At 43.2% G+C, this 21,138-nt stretch overlaps 1 protein-coding gene across 1 annotated transcript in view; it reads left to right on the top strand.

The window, feature by feature from the left end:
* Nucleotides 1-17,384, top strand: part of scap (SREBF chaperone) — a 45,550-nt gene extending 28,166 nt beyond the window's left edge. Inside the window, exons 13-23 of the mRNA XM_071524928.1 lie at nucleotides 706-1,082; nucleotides 3,454-3,603; nucleotides 9,451-9,652; nucleotides 10,593-10,708; nucleotides 11,061-11,601; nucleotides 12,314-12,399; nucleotides 12,850-12,932; nucleotides 13,694-13,860; nucleotides 14,741-14,821; nucleotides 15,610-15,816; nucleotides 17,133-17,384. Of these exons, the coding sequence (XP_071381029.1) occupies nucleotides 706-1,082; nucleotides 3,454-3,603; nucleotides 9,451-9,652; nucleotides 10,593-10,708; nucleotides 11,061-11,601; nucleotides 12,314-12,399; nucleotides 12,850-12,932; nucleotides 13,694-13,860; nucleotides 14,741-14,821; nucleotides 15,610-15,816; nucleotides 17,133-17,378 (2,256 nt within the window). The 3' untranslated portion in view covers nucleotides 17,379-17,384. The remainder of the gene's footprint in view (nucleotides 1-705; nucleotides 1,083-3,453; nucleotides 3,604-9,450; nucleotides 9,653-10,592; nucleotides 10,709-11,060; nucleotides 11,602-12,313; nucleotides 12,400-12,849; nucleotides 12,933-13,693; nucleotides 13,861-14,740; nucleotides 14,822-15,609; nucleotides 15,817-17,132) is intronic.
* The last annotated feature ends 3,754 nt before the right edge of the window (nucleotides 17,385-21,138 follow it).

Here is a 21,138-nt window from a genome sequence, read left to right as displayed (position 1 = left end):
CAGCTGCCACTAGTAGAAGACTGTGGCTGAACTGGGCAACTCACAGGTGTGAATGTGTGTTAACTGTATGAAAATGGTCTATTGGTGTATGAAATTGCTGTATGAAAATGGTCTAAGCGGATTGTTTCCAAAATACAGCATACATGCTCTAATCTGAAAATCTGCTCTTGGTAAATAAAGGTTAAAATAAAATGCTAGCTGGGTATGTTGTCAGTCATTCTGACTTTTACAACTTTGCAAAGCAAACAGCGATAACAGAGGCTGGTAGCTTTGTTAGTGAGTTCCTGTGGTGACCTCTAAGTGAAACTGCCAGGCACAGTGTGCAGTTGGTAGTAGATAGTTTAGTTTATTATCATTTGTGGCCCATATGTGTATCATATCATATGTGGCCCATGATAATCAAATAGTAAGTCAATGAGATAAGAAAATGTACTGGAGGATCCAAAGATGCCCACAGGGTTTACTGAGTGTCTCCCACCCCCAGAAAGAAATATGGAACATGAAATATGAAATATGTTTAAATAAATGGAAGATAAATGGAAGAAATATGTGTAGATGGGTTTTTTCAGGCCTTGCTGAACATCAGCACCTTCAAAGCAAAGTCAAAGCAACTCAGGTGGGAATCCTGGACTTTATGTCTTAGTTTACTGGCCTCTATCCACAGTTGTGTGAGTGAATGTTCACACTCCTTTGTTTTATTCCCAGATCGGCACAGTGATCTGGATCGGCATCCTGGTCTACACCGACCCAGCCGGCGTGCGCACCTACCTGGCCGCTCAGGTGTCGGAGCAAAGCCCCCTGGGAGATCCGGGCGGCGGCGGCCTGCCCCCTCACCTGGGAGTGGCCCCCGTCTTCCACGGAGGAGACCCCACCAGCACCCTCAGCGTCCTGCCCGCCCCCGAGCCCACCCCGCTACCCGAGAACCAATCGCAGGGCCACCACGGGGCCCTGCCTCACCCCCAGGCCCCGCCCTCTGTGCCCCAGATCAGCTGGGGGGCGGAGGACGAGGAGGGCTGGAGGAGGCTGTCCTTCAGGCACTGGCCCTCGCTCTTCAGCTACTACAACATCACTTTAGCCAAGAGGTGGGTGCTGCAGGGAGGGAACTAGCCACAGTGAAAATTCATTAGCCGCTTTCACCGGCTGTGTTGACATGAAGGGAGAATTCTGTTAACCTGGTTTTAGGTCGACGCCTGTAAACATCATAACTGGGTTAGAATAGAAAGTCAGCTCATACTCCAATTATCTAATTACTCCAATATTAAACAGGTTACTGTGGCATGGGACTCCTTTCAATTATATACACATACATACATATATAGATACAGTACTGTGCAAAAGTCTTAGGCACCCAAGAGTTTTTATATAAATTGTGTCTTAGATGTTTATTCATTTTTTTCTACATTAGTGTGTCAGTAGACTGCTCTTTACTACATTTTTTGATATTTAGAAACTTTAGAACTTAAGAAACTCTTAACTTTAGAAACCAACTAATTGGCTCAGACTCGCCCAGCATTATGGGAACATTTTAATGTCAACAAAAAACATGGCTGGTGAACAGTGATTATTATTACTAATGGGATCATCATTTCTTTGTCCTGTATTAGAAGTAACCTCAGTCAAATTGGGAGGAGCGTTCTGTCTGTGGACGGGACGCCTCCGGTGGAAAGGAATTACTTGGTTTATTTATGGCGACAGGCAGACTGAATCACAGGTTATCAAAGGTTCATGTAAACAGCTTAACCTGAATAAGGCCTTAACTGGAATATGGCCAATATCCGCATTACTCCCTGCATGTAAATGTAGTCAGTGTTTCTCCAGACAACTAGATTTTTGAGATGGAATATAATCTTCATGTTCTGGTTGGCTGGTAGGCACAGACAAATGTATCAGCAAAACCTAAACATTTACCAGCTTTTGTTCAGTGACTGGGAAATTAACCCACACACTCCACATAATCAACACAGACAGGGATTTTGAGTCTCCGCTCTGTAGGATCCCAGCTCACACAAGTTGTCTCAACAATTCGATGTACAATTTGTACAATGTTTTTTTTTTGTTTGTTTTTGCAGCTGTTAAGCAGGAGTGATTGTTGGCCTTACTGCAGCTGCAAACAGCCTTGCAAAAGTATCACTTGCCTGACTTTTAACTGGTAACAGTTAGCAATTTTTAAAATGGAAACTAAGTCTTTGTGAGCTGTATTTCAAGGTTTTTAGCTTACAATTGGAGCCAATGACTTCCGGGTTGATGGCTAAAAACGGTACGTGGGAAGCCAGAAAGTAACGGGAGTACAGCAAACACATTGTTGATTTTGTTATTTTCATAGGATTTGTTGACGGTAAGCAATGCATTAAAAAACACCGGCCTTATCCTTTAATGCTGTGACAGCTGTTTTACAACGTGTTACACAAACTCCTCTGTCTCCTCAACAAACCAGAATTTCTGTCTCACTTCATCAGCCTGTGGCTGTTTGTCTATAGGCAGAAAGAAAGGAGTGGCTGATACATCCCTAAACTGGCTCTCTACTGTCCTGTGCAAAAGTCTTAGGCACCCTAGATTTTTTATATAAATGTTTGTCTTAGAAGTTTATTTATTTGTTTTCTGCATTAGTGTGTCAGTAGACTACTCTTTATAGTAATTTTTTTTGTATTTAGAAACTTTTCATTTCATTATTTTTAAAAGCATCTTCGCTTTATTTTTTTTTTACATGTGCCTAAGACTTTTGCACAGTACTGTACTTTAACTGTTATAATCTGCAAATCGATTTTTACAATAAAACTAGACATCTGGCCGACGTTTGGTTTGATATCAAAGTGGCTGATAGAGCTGACACATTTTCCGGCCACAGATAAAATTACCAGCATTTGGCCGGTGGCTGGTGGGGATTTCCCACCCTGGTGCTTTTTTGTTTTTATCTGTGCTCTTTGTCTCTCGCCTTGATCAACAGGCTTTACCACATTATTTGTCATATATTCCATTGCCTTTAGTATGGTTTCTCAACTTAACTTTGTTGGTAAGACATAGCATGATATGTTTTATAACCTAATTAATACTGATTCAATCTGTCAACTTTCATTCAGTTTTCATATATTTCTCCAAGTTGTGATAAAGCTATCATGACGACTGCATTAGTATTCATGAATGTGCCATTCAGCTGTCATGAAGCCCTTGCTCAGGTGTTACGAATGTGTTATAAACTTCAGTTCATGTTAAACGATACCAGTCTGTCTAATGTCTGTAGTTACTAGCATGTGGCTGGTGTTTATTTTCCACAATGGTTGAGTCAGGTCAGTTTAGAGTCTAGTTGTTCCATTAATTGTACATCAGCACATTAAAAGGAGCTTTGGCCAGTTTGGGTTTTGCATGTGTGTGTGTGTGTGTGTGTGTGTGTGTGTGTGTGTGTGTGTGTGTGTGGGGAAGGTCAGCTGCTGTTCTGTAACATCCTTCCTGTTCCAGGTACATCAGCATCCTGCCAGTCATCCCCGTCACGCTGCACCTCAGCCCCCAGGAGGCCCTCGAGACGCGGCACCCTCAGGACACCAGACACCCTCCGCCCCCCATCCCCAAGGTCTCCACTGACCTGCAGACAGACTTCACCCTCTACAAGTCAGTACTGACACGCACACACACACACACACACACACTCCTTCCCACTTGATTTTAAAGCCTCTAAAAAAGTAGATCAAGTCTTTGCGAAATGCAAACTAGGACTAGATGATAATATGACAAATAGTGCTGAAACGATTAGTCTATTAGTCGATTAATTGATTAGTCGATTACTAGATTCTAGGAATCTGTACAGCACAAGAAGGCCTTGTTGAGGAAGCTGTCGTCAACACCCTTCCCCAAAAAAATGTGATTTGGAAATAGGATAGAAGTATTAGGATAGAATAGATAGTGGTTCTCAACCTGGGGGTCTGGACCCCCCAGGGGGTGGCGACATAAATTTTGGGGGTTGCGAGATAATTTATGGGATATAAAAAAACATATTTCTACTGTACATTATACTGTACTGTTCTTTTCAACACTTTTTTTTTGTGAAATAGTTTTCAGCCTCTCGGCCTCCTCTGATACTAAATCAAATGAAACAACCTGAAAATGGAAAATCATTCTCTGCTTGAACTGTTCACCACTCGGCATATGCAGCCTGTGATGGGGGTCGCAGGTATGCATTGCTTCGATTTAAAGGGCCACTGAAAGGTTGAGAACCACTGGAATAGGAAATTGTATTAATCGTTGCATTAGTCATGCAGCGCTAACGCAGAGCCGCAGCAGTGCATGCTGGGTCACAGCACTTCAGAGTCCTTGGCCTTTATTCTTTGCACCAGGGTGTCACTGAACTGATTGCAGAGTGGATGTTGAAACTCCCAGAGAAGTCCCTCCTCCAGCAGGACTGCAGTAGAGTTAGAGTAGTAAAGTCAAGTAGAGTCCAAGGCTGAGGTCATGTAGATTTCTGACATTGATGCCTGGCAGAGATTTAAGCCTCAAAGCCAAGGCTTCCACATAGCATGCGCTAAGGTGTGTGTGGAATTTGCCCTAACCATTGACACACACACACACACACACACACACACACACACAAAGGCACACAGACAGGTGTACCCACACACATAAACTCATGACTCAATTCGGTGTCCTTGTAACCAAATCCTTGAATGAATGAAGGAGCTGGCATTCTTCACACAGGAAAGCACAGTTAGCAGTCATCAAAAATCTGGTTGTGGAAGTTGAACATTTTGTGTTTCCAGGCTTGGAAAAAGTTGGGGAAAATTATACATATCCAAGTATATGTTTGGAAATTAGTCAGAGAAATGTGTTCAATCGCTTTTTTTTATTGTCAATCACTCAAGTGAGGTGATACCTGCAACATTCAAATTGTCTGTTTAATCAAAAAATCTTATAGTTGAAAATGGAACAAGTTTTGGTCATTGAAATTGTGCTGCAAGTCAGACATGAGCAATCGAAAAGTCATGGAATTTAATTTACAAAAAGGTGTTGGAACCCTGAAAGTGCTTTTGATTCTGTATGGGTTAAAAAGTTTGGAAATAGACAATGTATAGGAGCCCTAACTGCTTCTCCCTCCCTTCTAGAAGAATCTGAGGTTAAGCCCTATCTCAGAGTCATGGTTGGGTGAAGTGTGCTCTGTCAGTGGGCCGATGTTTATCTTATCTGAGACAACAAAAAAGAGAGAGAGGACAAAGAAAAGGCTGCTTGTTATCTCTGCTCCCTGACCGGACCAGGTCAGAGAGGCGGTTTCTCCTGTGTGGTCTGAACTCTGTGGAACTGTCTTCTTCATTGGTGTTTCCTGTCACAGATTGGATTGTGGGAAGAGAGCAAAGCACTCAAAAACCACAGTTTCCTCTATTTGGGGGGGAAGGAAACATATTGGTCACAGGCCAAAGTGTCTTATGGCCAAAATGTCCGAGATTCATCAACCACTTTCACTATTTTACCAGCCAACAAAGGTTTTATAATCAAGTAAGACCGAGTAAGACCTCCAAATGATGGCCAGACTCGTGCCAAATTTAGCGGTAGGACAGATAAACTTACCACAGCACCAATTTCCCAGAAGCATAAGCAGTACTGACCAATTTACTGACCAGTACAGATCAGATTTTTTTTATTTTGAGCTTGTTCCGTTATATAAGCATGCAGAAATACAATAAAAAAGATGTAAAAAATACCCAAAAACAGAACACATAGACACCCACTCCCACCTCCCCACCCCAAGATAAACGAACGTGCAAACAAATAAAATGCCCAATTACAAATGAATTATATAACATGGATGACTGCTAATTGTCCATGCATGCCAAATTAATCCATGTCAGCAGTGTCCATAGCTGCCACATTAGTACTGACCAATTATTTATTAGACAATGCTAGTAGGCTGTTGTTGCTGTAGGGTGTTGCATAAACATATACATATATACAGTATATTGGCCTGGAAATCAAGGGTTCATCTTTGTTGTTATGGAGAACTTTTCACATACACTCTTATCACGTTTTATATGACAGTCACATAACATGACATGGGTCATAAAAAACATGTGAAGTAGATCAGGCTCAGGTGCAGGATAAAGTCAACACTCACAGCAAAACGGAGGAATATCCTCACACTGAATTTAAAGCGTCATAAAATCATGTAAAAATGCTGTAATTAAGCCAACAATACAGACAAATCAACTTATGACACGGAGCTCCATGTCAACATCAGAGCAGATCCTTCACTGTTGTGTAAGGCGGTGTGTTGTCAGGTTGACAGTGTTTTATCTCTGGCTGGTAGATAGGAGGCTGTCAGCTGGAGTCTGGTCAGGGTCAGGACCTTCACAGCAGGGAAGTGACTGCTGCGTTGTGCTGTGTAGAAACACTGAGTCAGAGAGGGTCAGTGTGGTAAAGGTGAACACACACACACACACACACACACACACACACACACACTGGTGGAAGTGGCCACATCCAACCGGTTCAGGACAGGTGCTGCTTAAAAATAAACCTGAAGCACAAATGGAGAAATACATTCACACCATGGATTCAAGCTGCTAATAATAGTAATGATAATAGCGATAATGAGAATGATAATGATACTGTTGATAATGATAAAGTTTTTATTATCATTATTAATTCTATTTATATAGTACCTGTCAAAACAATTGTTACAATGTGCTTCACAACAAATAAAAGCATAGAGTAAAAGAATATATGGTTAAAATATAAGGTTAAAAACAAAACTAAAGGAACAAGAACAATTAGGTAAATAATAGAACAACTGCAAAATAAGGAATAGAAAATAAACCCAAATAAAACTAAATAAAATTAAAATCATTATAAAAAATCTGCTACAGAAAAATTGACTATATTCTATTAATAGTAATAACAGTAGTAATAGCAGCAATAATGTTTCAGTAGTAATAAAAAGTAGTAATGTTGATAAAATAAAAGTAACAGTAATAAGTAATAGTAATAATACATTGAGAGCTCAAATCCAGCTTGTGGATATATTTTTCCATCTGAACACACACTCCCACACACACACACACACACACACACACACTCTCGCTCTTCTCTCTCACACACTCTGAGAACTCCCAAGAGGGCCAAGGTCATCTTCCTCCTGCATTCCTCAGCGCCTTGTATCAGCGATCCAGCCCTCCACATTGTTGCAAATCACAATCCACAACTTCTGGACATGACACTCCTCACATTCTTCCCATGTCCTTTAGCACTGGGAACGTTAACAAATATTCAGAATGTGATATTCCCACTGAAAGGCTTTGAATCAGGTCTCTGTTTCCCTCTGTGTGCTTCGTGCTGCACCGCCATGTGCGGCTCCATGGGTAGAGCATGGTGTCAACAGGGGGTTCGATTCCCTCTGGAGCCGCCCATACTGAGTGCGTGTTCACACCAAGCAGTGTATTCAAACTCTGGAGTGTTTTGTTTACTCCCTTAGTTCAGATTGTTTCTGCAGGTGAGAACAATGCCGAACTAAGGTGGCACCAAATAACAGCATAAGGAGACGCCTGGAAATGTGAGTCTCAGTCCTCTTAACAAGAGAACTGTGGTGTGGTTTGTTAGGAGTGAGAACATAATGCAACCAACTACAGGAAACAACCCAAAAATGCAAGGTGTTATGGGTATAAGGAGACAGATGTGGACATATGTGATAGCCAGCAGTTCCTCCTGCTTGGAAAGCCTAACAGAACAAAATGAAGTCTGGACTGATGCTCATATTCAGCTGTTTCTTCCTGTGTTCTTAACTGGTATGAACACCAGAGAAGAAGAGACAGACAAGTCCATCAGGGATTGGAATCGGCTTTGTTTTGACTCCCTCTGTTGCCAAAATCTCTAACCTGGCAGGATGACAGGTGACCAAAACCAGTAAACAAGCTGCTTGTGGGTCTATGTGACTTTTGTTTACAAGTCCTGGTTCGACTGTAATCGGACAGTGTGAACCTACAAGCCTAATGCAAAAAACAAACTAAGTAAACTTTTCCACAGTGGTTCAGACCAAAGAACTGTAGCTGTGATCGCACCTCAAAACCCTGTAAACCCGTTGTGCTGCAAGACGTTTTGGAAGAAACTCTCTGTCTTGCGGCTCATGTTATATCACAAAACCTAAACCTCCCCCATGCTGCTGCAGTCGGCACATACTGTACTTGTATCTCTGTGGGAATGAGTGAGTTGTAGTCTCGGAGCAGCAGACAGACCTCTGAAGGACTGGTATTTCAGGCAGAGTGGGTCGCACTGCTGTGGCAGGTCTCACCGTCACCGTAACGCCACATTCCACACCACAGGTGACTGAAGACAAGAGGCTGCTGTTCCTGTTGTTGCCACTAGAGGACAGTGTGTGCGTGTGTGTGTGTGCGTGTGTGTGTGTGTGGGGCGTTCACAGCAGGTAGTAGAGCAGGCAGAGATGTTATGTCATGCTTTTTGCCATGTGGACGGTCTGACACATGGAGGGACTGGATTTGGTGGCGTGTATCTGCAGGGGAACAGCTGCAGAACGGAGGTATATTTTTATGGGAATTCAGAGCTCTTGGTTGCAATGTGTCGATATTTAGGAATTTCTTTCTGTGCATGTACTTCTGAGGCACACATACATACATACATACATACAGGTTTGCATTTCACCAGAGGAGGCAGCTTGCAGGGCTAGCTGCGAGCAACAGGTAGGGTTCACTGTTTGATGGAAACTTTGATGGGCAGTTGGCAGTTGTGGAGATCAGACCTGTGGCTCTCCAGTTACAGGACGGTCTCTGTGTATCAGCCCATGTTTTTGCCTTGATAAATTGTTTATAATTTAGACTGGCTGGCTAGAAACTGGTGTCTTTGGATCTTTATCTATTTAATTTACTGGGTGTGTAGTGATAACTTTTCTGTTTTATTCTCAAACGTACTCTGTTCTTTATTAAAATCACTTTTAGCGAAATTAACTGAACTTGTAGGCTCTATGAATTTTGCTGAGTGGCCTTAAGCTGATGCTAATGCTTTTTTTTGTTAATGTTTATGATGTTTAATCAAAGTTACAGTACTTATTAACAAGATGCCCTTTAGCAAGGCACTGAACCCTCAGCTGCTTTTTGTTGTATTTATCCTTAAGAACAGATTCTTATTTAGACTGACAGCCTGGAAAGGGGTTTGCCTCTTGGGGGCGAAAGGGGAGGGGATAAAATAAAAACTCAGACATACAAACATTCAACATTAAGGGACATAACAGACAGACAACATTAAACAACAAACAGCATCATCATTAATAATGGGCAGTAAAACAAAAGGAGAAGAGTGCTGCTGCAGTGGAGACGAGTGTGAATGTGTGGAACAGTATGAATGTAAAGAAAGACGTTGCTGGAAAGGAACCAGCTTGCTCAGTTGGAAAAATAAAAGCATAGACCTTTTTTTTCTTTGATTCCTCATTCACACACTCCACCCCACCCCTCCTCCCTCCCCCTGCAGGGTGGCAGCTCTGGGCCTGGCGGCGGGCGTCCTGCTGGTTCTGCTGCTCTTCTGTCTCTACCGGGTTCTTTGCCCGCGGAACTACGGTCAGAACGGCGTGGCCCACGGGCGCCGGCGCCGCGGCGACCTGCCCTGTGACGACTACGGCTACTCACCGCCCGTCAGCGAGATCTCACCGCTGCTGCTGAGGGGCCACAGCATGGTGAGACGGGACACACATACAGAAACACACATACAGAAACACACATACACACAACATACACACCGGGAAAACAAGAAAATGTGCTGCTTGGATTTGGTCAAAATGTTTGCACACAGGAGCTTATTGGTGGAGTTTATTAGTAAACAGCATTAAGTGGAGATACTAGCTGGTGAAAAATATTTTGATGAAGATCAGATCTGGTCAGCATGTGTTGGTTGGTTGTTTTTTAACTGTTTAGTCTTTTTAGTTTCCTACTAAGTACCTGAAGATGGAGAGCTTTGACTTTTGACTTGGGGATACATGTAAACACACATGGAAAAAAAAAACTATTCTCCATTCAACTGTCTCCACTAACATATTTTGAAATGTACGCCACTGGGGAAAAAAATAAGACACCTGGCTGCGCTTAAATGAACCAATGCTAAGGAGTTGAGTTGCCATGTTACACACAGTTAGGAAGCTGTTTCTTCCCTCATTATTCTGAGGCTCACTTGCATGTATTTATTTCACCGGAGGAGTCAGATTGCAGGTTCAGCAGGGAACAACAGGTGTTGGTTCACTGTCTCACTTCAAAAAACTTTGTCAGGAATGGACAGATTGGCTGTGGCAGGAATCAAGCCTGTGACATGAGGGATAAAAAAATGAGGGATAATCCATTTGGGATAAAGTGACACCTACTGTAAATGAATTAAAGTCACAGTGTGCTGGCAATAGATACATATCTCTGTGAACCTACTGTATAATGACCATGTAGGTGAACAAGTGCTAGGTAAAAAAAAAAAAAGGATTTTGAGGATTTTTTGTTTGTTTGTTTTTTACAACACAGGATCATTGTCAGATCAGATTGTTGTTGTTTGAGAGGGAAGGGTGTGAGGGTGGAGTAAAGTTTTTGTTTAAGGGATGAAGCTGGTTTATTCTCTCCTTCTCTTTCTCCCTGCAGGACATCGAGTGTTTGGCCAGTGACGGGATGCTGCTGGCCAGCTGCTGCCTGGCGGGACAGATCCGGGTTTGGGACGCCCAGACTGGAGACTGTCTGACTGTCATCCCCCACCACGGGTGAGACGCTCACACACAGATTATACCGGGATTCACACTCAATCCATTATGCATTTATGTTGCTGCAAACTGCACTCACTTGCCAAAATAATTGTAACACCAGTTTTCCATAAAACATAACATTTCAATTCATGTGCAACTTTTAGATTATAGCTCGTTTCTTGGATGAGCATGATAATTAATCATAATTGTCTGGTCATATAATAATCATATTATTATCAAATAATAATAATTTACGAATCAAATGCTGATATTTTGCCAATAATAAGTGAGTATACATACATTTTCCACACTTGTTTGTTATTATTTGGTAGTGCATTGCAGAAAACTGACCTTTAGTTCTCTCTCTCAGGTTGAGACGGAGCAGCAGCAGTGGCTGCTGGGAGCAGAGAGACGGCTGGGACAGCGTGGGCGGAGCCACAGAGCCAGAGTGTTTGGGCTCAGAAGGTCCCTCCTTCGGCGACGGCCTGTCGGAGGACGAGGGCTACCCGCTGAGACGCCGCACGGCGCCCAGCAGGGTGACGCTGTTCACCGACCAGCCGGACCTCACCCCCCTCATAGACACCAACTTCACCTGCCAGCCGCCCTCCCACCTCTCCCCCCCGCCCAGGACAGGCTTCGACTTCGGGGGCCTGGTGGAGCGCGCCTACATGGAGCACGAGCCCCCGTCGCCCTCCGCCTACCCCTCCCCCTCCTCCGCCTGCTCCTCCTCGCCGCCCTCTGCGGCTCACCTGCAGAGGAGGCGGAGCCTAGGGGACACTCCGGCCCCCACGGCCCAGGACAGGGCCTTCGCGGCCGGGACGCAGCCGACGGCGGACTGGGACAGCGCCGTCTGGGCCATGGAGCTAAGGGGGAATCTGATCGCTGCTGGGAGGAGCAGTGGGAAACTGGAGGTAAAATAAGCAGCTGATGTGAAGTGATACCATTTATTCGAATTTGCAAAAAATGACATGTACATTCACATGCCTTGTCTCTTTATTTTTACACAAAACTAAAAAAAAAAAACTAAAATGTGGTTGGCAAACTAAAAATGACAAGGTTCGCTCGAAGGCTTCATCAGGTCATGATGATATTCTCCTCTTTTTGAATCTGTGCACCGCTTGACACGTGATAATATTTTCTGATGAGAACATTTGGCAATACTCGGGCCTCTACTTTATTTACCATTTATTGTCCCAAAGGAAATTCACAATACCAAGATCAGCACACAAAACCTGATGCACATCATCCAAAATGCCATATGCAGAGTATAAACTAACACAGTCTCAAGGCAACATCCATTCATCAGTCTGGTCAGTCTAATGCACATGGAATGGCAAGCACAGATAATGAAGTGACACCATAGACAGAAGAGGGCAGTTGCACTATTATAGCTAACATGATAATCCAGATTGTTTTGTTACACATTGTGACAACAGTTATTGGCATCGATAATTTCAGAAAAGATTTCGGAAAAGTTTTGTTGTGCTTTTGCATCTTGACTACAGTAGGCATTCTAAATGAAATGAAATGTCACATGCCGTTTGCAAATGTGCTTAACAAGGTAAAATGAATGTAAATGTTAAGTATACAGTGCTGATGGTCCTTTTTTTTTTGTCTTTGTAGCTGTGGGACGCAGTGGAGGGCTCGTTACGCTGCAGTAATGAAGACGGTGTCTCGGGGATCACAGCTCTAGCCTTCCTCAACAATAGGTAACACACACACAAACATACACACAGGCTAACCAGTGTTGCCTCCATAGACATTATTTAGCACTGGATGGGAGTGATTTTCGGTTTTGGTGCCACATCCAGTCCTGTTTTAGTCTCAGTTTTGATTCCAGTGCAGATTGCAGAACTAAACCTCTTCTCATTTGGGTGATTTATTATGATAAAGCACTGTTTGTAAACACTAGGCCCATACTTGTTTACTTCTTTTTTAGGGGAAAATGAGCTAGATTACCATTTTCTCTTAACCATCCTCTTAAGAAGCGGTGGTACTTTTCTGTCTGTGGTTGCACGCTACCATTCAGTGACTATAGAGGAAACGCCACATACTTTTAATGAAGAAGTAGAATAGTACCTTGTATGTGTAATAGTAAAATAAGACTTGCATGACTGTATTTGATCCTGAAAACCTGTGTCTCTCCTCCTCCTCTCCAGAATCGTAGCGGCCCGGCTGAACGGGTCTCTGGATTTCTTCACCGTTGAGATCAACAAGCCTCTGGGCCTGCTGCAGTACAGAGGTGAGGCTCCGCCCACAGGCTCTAGACTGGCCCCTTTAATCACAACTGAACCCTTCTAATCATAACTGAAGTAGATTTAACTGGTAAAGTCAGTGAGGGATCACAGCGTTCACCTGGATTCTCCTGGTCAGTCTGCTTCATGGACAGAGCAGGCAGTCCTGATTTTTTATACTGTCAGAGTATTTTGTGTTTTATGCCTTCCTGGAAAGCACTTTGTGAACTGGCTTTGCGTAAGTGCTGTAGAAATAAAGATTCTTCTTCATCTTCCTCTTCTCCTCCTCCTTGTCCTTTTTCTTCTACTCCTTCTACTCTAACCCCTTTTCCTTCTAATACTACTCCTCCTTCTTCTTCCTCTACTCCTCCTTCTACTGTTTCTCCTCCTCCTCCTTCTTCCTCTACTACTACTCCTCATCCTCCTCCTTCCTCTACTCCTCCTTCCTCTTCTTCCTCCTCCTCTTCCTCTCCTCCCCCTCCTCCTTCTTCTTCCTCTACTCCTTCTACTGTTTCTCCTCCTCCTTCCTCTACTACTGCTCCTCATCCTCCTCCTTCCTCTACTCCTCTTCCTTCCTCTTCTTCCTCCTCCTCTTCTCCCCATCCTTCTTCTTCCTCTACTCCTCCTCCTACTGTTTCTCCTCCGTCCTCTACTACTATTCCTCATCCTCCTCCTTCCTCTACTCCTCCTCCTTCCTCTTCTCTCTCCTCCTCTTCCTCTCCTCCCCCCCTCCTCCTTCTCCTCCTCCTCCCCCTCCTCCTCCCTCCAGGAGCCCCCGGTCGTGGCAGCATGCCCCCCTCTCCCTGTTACAGCAGTGAGGATGTGATCAGCTGTCAGCTGACCCGCTCGGTGCAGTGCGCTCACCAGAAGCCAATCACGGTGCTGCGAGCGGCGGCCGGCCGGGTGGTGACCGGCAGCCAGGACCACACTGTCAGGGTAACCACTGAACACTACGCTTCACCTGTTACTGTTCAGACATTTAGACAAAACACTCTCATCCAGACTGACTTACAGTGAGTGCAAATGTAGAACAAGCTTCAGTTCCTAACATCACCAACATGACAAGCACCTAGGGCTGGGCGATCAATATCACAGTAATCATAAGGATCTTTTTCAATATCGATATACACATAGTACTGTGCAAAAGTCTTAGGCATATGTCAAAGAAATCCATAAAGCGAAGTTGCTGTCAAAACTAATGAAATGAAACGTTTCTGAATATAAAAAAATTACAGTAAACAGCAGTCTACTGACACACTAATGCAGGAAACAAATAAACATCTAAGACTTCTAAGACATTTATATAAAAAATCTAGGGTGCCTAAGACTTTTGCACAGTACTGTATATCATGATAATAATAATAATGATAACCTTTATTTGTATAGCACCTTTCATACACAACATGCAGCTCAAATGTTTCATACCTTTTTTTTTTTTTTTTTAAATTGCTTGTTTTAGACGGCAGAATTGTCACAATATCAAAACATATATCATATCATCACAATATGATTCCACTGAAAGACAATAAACAATAATATTGAATTATCGCCCAGCCCTACAAGCAACCAATAGTATGGAGGTCAAAGGTCAAGCCACAACACAGTATCCCGATGTAAGTGAAGTGCTAGGACAAGAAATAAATTAAGAGCTAAGGAGATAAACAACAAAGAACACATACATTCACAAGTCGTCACAAGTTATCTTTGAAGCACTTACAACAAAGGCTGGATGATATTGACCAAAAAAATCCTATTACCTGTTTTTTGTTCTGTCTAATCTTGATGAACCCTAACCTGTGTGTGTTTTATATGTCAGGTGTACCGTCTGGAGGACTCGTGCTGCCTCTTCACCCTGCAGGGACACTCTGGAGGGATAACAGCCATCTACATAGACCAGGTCAGTGTGGACTGCAGCCTGTTGGACCCTCTAAAACCAGTCTATACCGAAGTATAAGTCCACACCCTTTTTCTGATACCATTCTGTACCAAAATACAAATCTATACCTTCCTCTAATACCATTATATACCAAAATACCTTCTAATTCTTGGTTATTCCAAAATACCTGTCTTGGGGAATAGAAATAGGACTCAGAGTAAAATTGTCAAAGTTCAGTCCTTGATAAAAGCAATAAGCCACCAGACACTGTGTTTTATAGTGATTGTAGAACAGCTTAGAGGTTTTCTTTGGGTCACTTTAAAGCATGGACTCTCATGGCGTATTGATTATTTCGGTCTGTTTGATTTAGAAAAAGTTAAAAATCAGCTCTGGTCCAGTCAGCGTCATCCGCCTCCAAAATGATGGATATGATGCAGTTTGTTTGATTACATATTTAACCATCAGTACTACACTGGTTGGACCTGAGTCATTTTGATATGGAGATTGTGCATAAGTAATGAAGATGATGATATTATTATTATTATGTTGGGTTTAAATAGAGTTTAGTGTCCCATGGTCTAAATGCTGTTTCGGGAGCAAGAATAAAATTCTCTGAGAAAACCTGAATACTTGTAATAATTCTGCATGAAATTGTTTAGACATTGAATATCCAGATGATAAAACGATATTGTCTATGGGCAGCTTCAATCCAAAAATATCTGTATCAGTGTTTGAGAAAATCTACATTTTTATGTGTGTGTGTGTGTGTGTGTGTGTGTGTGTGACCCTGCGTTTGGGTTCCTCTGCAGACCATGGTTCTGGCCAGCGGCGGGCAGGACGGAGCCATCTGCCTGTGGGACGTCCTGACAGGGAGTCGGGTCAGCCACGTCTACGGTCACCGCGGCGACGTCACCTCGCTAGTCTGCACCACTTCCTGTGTCATCAGCTCAGGACTGGATGACCTCATCTGCATCTGGGACCGCAGCACGGGCATCAAGCTCTACTCCATACAGCAGGTACAGTATAGTGTGTGTGTGTGTGTGTGTGGAAAATATCTGAAATAGCTCTTTTAGATTCATTCTTTCAAGCCAACTCCTCTTTCTCTCTCTCCTTCTCATCATTGCTCCTTCAATGAATAAACCCATCCCGTCTCTTTCTCCTCCGCTAGTCATGGAATTCCTGGAATATCATAGTTTTGAGAAGTTTTGAGTAGTTTCCAGACAGGGAAAGTCAGGGAATTTGATAAATGCTCCCTACAAATGGTCACTTTCCAGGAATACACTGCAGCAGAATGTATTTTACAACTTGTTTCTTACATTCATTGCATTAGATTTTGGGTCTCAGCTGTTGTTCTCCACAGTGAGCCCAACTGTAGTGGAAACCAGACTGTTAGACCTCCAGACACTTTTAGAAAAACAACATTAAAAAAAACAGGAAGGAATGACATTTTTAGGTCATGGAAGCACTCTGATTTAGTTAGTGGAAGTCATGGAAAAGTCACAGTAGGAACATTGTTTTCCCTTTGTAAATAAAGCCAACCCCTCTTTTTTTTTTTGTTCCGAAGAAGGAAAAACCAAGGCACTCCTCCTCGGTCCAAAACATTAAAAAGGCCTTTTATTAGTGTGGCATACCAACAAGGAAATAAGAAAACATATTAGCCACACTTGCGCGTTTCAGCCGAGTGCCTTGATCAGTGTGTGACCAAGGCAGTTCTCTAGATCAGTGGTTCTCAACGTGGGGTCCGGGGACCACCAGGGGTCCTTGAGGGCATTCCAGGGGGTCCCCATCAAAGTGATGAATTGTTAAACTTCATTATTTCATCTATAAGAACAAGAATGTAGAAGAAAGACTGTTTTGATCATAGTTTCACTGTTTATCTCTCTACCTACAGTTCAGATAGTCATGAAATTCTGGACAAAATCATATTCTCAGATTTGGGTCCAAGAGAGAAAATCTCATCAAATGGGGTCCATGGCCCTAATGTAGACTAAATTAGGGGTCCTTGATATGAAAAAGGCTGAGAACCACTGCTCTAGATCTATATTACTTAGATCAAATTTCCTAGTTGGTATGCCAGCCTAATAAAAGGATTTGTAATTGTTGGATAGACAGAGTGCCTTGGTTTTCCCTTTTATTGATGATTTTGTAATCCGAGCCCGGTCCAATGAGCACCCTCCAACTATTTTACTCCTTTTCAACTAAGGCTTTACTCTGGACATTGCATCATTCTCCCTCTTTCTATGTCTTTCCCCTTCTCTTCTCTCTCTCTCTCTCTTTGGTGAGTAAAACTAACCCCTCCTCTCTCCCTCCCTCCCTCCCTCCTCTCCTGCAGGAGGTGGGCTGCGGGGCGAGCCTGGGCGTGATCTCCGAGTCCCTGCTGGTGACGGGGGGCCAGGGCTGCGTCTCCTTCTGGGACCTGAACTTCGGCGACCTGCTGCAGACGGTCTACCTGGGCCAGAGCAGCGACGGGCAGGGCGTCCGGCAGCTCCTGGTGCTCGACAACGCCGCCATCGTCTGCGACTTCGGCAGCGAGCTCAGCCTGGTCTACGTGCCGTCGGTGCTGGAGAAGCTGGACTGAGGAGGAGGGGGGGGAGGAGGAGGGGGGGCAGTATGAGCGCTGACCGAAAAAGAAGAAGCGGGGGCGGGGGGGGGGGAAACCATGCACTCGGCATCCCTCTTTTCGTCTCCATCCCTTCCACTTTCCCACCGCCGGACGCTCTTTTTTTGTTGTAATTTTTTTTTTTTTTTTTTTACATACAAACGAGACGATCATTAGGCCTTTTTTCCATATGCGTACGAGGCTCTTTTTCTATAGCAATGAGATTTTGTTTCTGTTAAGTAAAAAAAAAAAAAAAAGTGGAAGCCTGGATGAAATGACAGACAAAGAGGAGGATTGATGGAGCAACCTGCTGCGTAACCTTTGACCTTTTGACATTTGTGTGAAGATCATGAGGTTTGTACAGGAGAGCGGGACGGGTCGGGACATCCACCCGTCAACCAGTTTGTGCTTCGTTTTTTTTTTGTTTTTCTGTTTGTTTGTTTGTTTTTCTAAATGTTGTGGCTCTGCCCTCTATGCTGCTGATGTGGGTGGGGCTTCATGATGACCCCACCCGCCCGGAGAGGAAGATAAAACTGTCTCCTTATTTTTTAATATTCCTTGCTGCCTGGTTTTTCGCTCGTCAGCGTAGTGCAGCCACGGCAAGCTGAGAGGTCTGTGGCCCGTTTGGCTAAGCTAAGCAGTTATATATATATGTGTGTGTGTGTGTGTGTTGGAGAGAGAGTGAATGTGTCTAGGGATTTCCCTGGGTCTTTTTATGGTGAAACACTGCTGAGAACAAAAATCAATGATTGGTTTTGAGTGAAATGAGTGTGTTTGTGTGTGAAATGAGTGTGTGCATGTATGTGTGAGGGAGAACTGGATATGATTACTGTAAAAAGTAAACCTCCAGAGGGGGCTGTTTTTATATGTATAAATCTATTATTTATTAGCGATACATTTTTGAATAACAATTTGTCTATGAATGGCTAATCCTGGCTCTTACACGATAATATAATGTGGAGACGATGACATCAATGGTGATTTTTTTTCTGGGGGGGCGGGGTGGGGGGAGAAAAGGCATCGGTTATGAAATGTAACTTGTGATATTGAACTGAAAACATTGAGGTGTTTCTTTGTGATGGAGTTGGGGTTGTAGGGGAAGAGGCTCCTCCCTTTATCCCAGCCTTGGCCTCTGCTCCTGGGGTTACTGAGGTCACGTGTGCTCGGCCCTCGTCGGGCTTGCCTCCATTTTGAATTTTGGATTTGAATATTGACGTCACCCTGCACAGGCCGGCATCGGCGTCGAGTTTACATTGGCTACCTTTATCGTTTTTTTTTTTTTACACTGTGCCCTTCAGAGATTTATTTTAAATCACTGTATACTGTATCTAGCTCAAACTAGACAATTATTTTGATTTCCATTTAGGCCACAAACCTTCCTGACAAAACGTGCTGTAGTATGTCCAGCGTTTGACTCCACAGTACATTTTGTTTCCATTATGTTCGTTCATGCCGGAGTGGAGTTTGTCTCCGAGACTAAGGTCCATTTCTTTTGTTAGTCAATCTTAAAGCCTGTCCTCTACTTTTTACAGTGCTGTCAGTGAGAATGTGAAGAAAGGAAAGTTTAAATTTCCCCAAATCTCGATTTTAAGACATTGTTCAGTTGTTTTACACCCCTGACTATTAGCTCATAACATAAATGATATACACAGACACTCAGGTTCAAGCAGTTTGCAGTGTTGTGGTCAATTTTGGTCTTTTTCCAAGCCACGATCCATGCTGTTCTCTCTCTCTCTGGTATAGGAGAGAACAGCTCTTATTTGAATAAAATCTCACCGTTTTCAACAGATTTGCCCGTTCTCAGGGCATGAAATGAACTCGAAAAGATGAGATTTTATCAAAACAAGCACTGCGTGGTCATATGTGTGCTGAATTTACACCTGGACCCTTATAGTTTTGAAAAGGTCTATGTACGTTTGCTGATAAGCAAATGTTCTCTCCCATTCAAACAGAAAGAGGTTATGTTTTTCCATTCTTTGGAAGACTTGGTAACGGTTTTAATATTTTTTTAAGACCTTGATTTTCCTCCATTATTTTAAACGCCTGGAAATTGTTAAACTGTGTTGGAACCCTGAGGCATCCTGAGGTCATCTAACCCTGGAGTGTGTTAACCAGTTGGAAAGCCTGAATGGCAAAGAAGAAACTCTCCTCAAAATATAAATAAAAAATCATAAATACAAATCAGCCCTTACCAGCCACCTTCTCACCCACAGGGGGCAAAACGCCTCTAAATCCCATCTGGTCTACAGTGTTTTCACAGCCGTTCAGTGCGTTGTAACACACAGTACAGTACAGTACAGTACAGTACAGTACAGTACAGTTCACCCTGCTAGACCTCACAGTCAAATGTGCGACTGGTCTAATGTGAATAAATAAGCAAGATGAACTCTCTCTAAGATGAAAGCAAGACTCGCTGCTCACTTGGCTCAATGCTTCAGCTGTGATAAGTGTCTCCAGTTTATAACAGGGTTCCTACGCAGGTCTGGAAAGTCTGGAAAAGTGTTAAAAATGAATTTGATCATTTCCAGGTCTTGAATACTTTGGGAATTTGAAAAAATGTCTGGAAAAGTATGGAAAATGTTGTGGTTCAGCTCTGATACACACATAATTATAGCTTTTATGTTGTTGTAGACCCACTTTGAGTCCACAGTTTTTGCTGATGTGAAGAATAATGTTCAGATAGAGGGACGCTCTTATTACCCAGCCACTGTCAGCATGCATTATATCAAATACCCACCAAAATCAAATCCAGTCAAGAACATAGGGTCTGGGAAAAATATGGAATTTTAAAATGGAAACCGTGTAGGAACCCTGCCAATCATCTCACATAATCTTCATCTATACAGTGATATGACCTAGTTAGCAGGGGCAAGATGTCTATCTGCGTAAATCATATTGAACACCAGACAAAATCTTCAAAACAAATCAAGGGCTGGAAAAAGTATGGGGTTTTTTTAATTGAAAATGTGTAGAAACCCGGTTATAAAATTCGGACTCATGCTCTTGTTCTGTTGCTTTTTGTCAAACGCTGGTCACTTTCGGCTGTGGTTCGGGAGTTTGTCTACTTTTACCAGCCGCCATTTTGATGTCCGAATTCTCCTCTGAAATTCTACGTGGTTGATAAAATAGTGAACGTGGCTGGATGAGTTCGAGACGCTCCAGCCACTGTGACTGGTGGGGGGGTAAAAAGAATAATTGTAGTCAGTGCCTCAACTTCACCCCTATTTGCTCTGGATTCCTATCGAGAGAATGTAGCACTCTAGGTTTGAGACTCACCCATAACACACACCAACTACAGACCGAATGTATTTTATCTGAATCCTCCACCCCACCATTCATCTGCACCCACTGAATGTAGAATCCAGGAGGCACGATCAACAAAATCCACATGATAAAACCAGCAATCTTAAAGCCTTTAACAGTATCTGAACACTAATTCATGCACTACTAACCATCTCCTAAGCACGAGCTCACACACATTAGGCACTTTGACACACACACACAGGAAATACAGACATAACTAGACTTGCATACCGAGTACACACACACACACCCGCGACAGCTAGTAAACACGCACACTGCAGACATGTCAAGGCAGCGGCTCAGCTCTGATTCCCAGGAATGCAAAAAAAACAAAATGAGTAGTCAAAATTAAAATGTCTTAAATAGTAATGCAATCTTTGAACCTTCTATGTCGCCATTCACATTTGAGCTTGTGGAAGACGCTTGTGGCTGCTGC

This window comes from Centroberyx affinis, unplaced genomic scaffold (assembly GCF_046629955.1).
Source record: "Centroberyx affinis isolate AG114_WGS23_722 - 3 ecotype Tasmania unplaced genomic scaffold, CSIRO-AGI_Caff_v1 ptg001249l_1, whole genome shotgun sequence".
In the NCBI taxonomy this organism is placed as follows: Eukaryota; Metazoa; Chordata; class Actinopteri; order Beryciformes; family Berycidae; genus Centroberyx; species Centroberyx affinis.
Note: the sequence above shows the minus strand (reverse complement) of the source record. Positions and strands in the feature narration are given on the sequence as shown.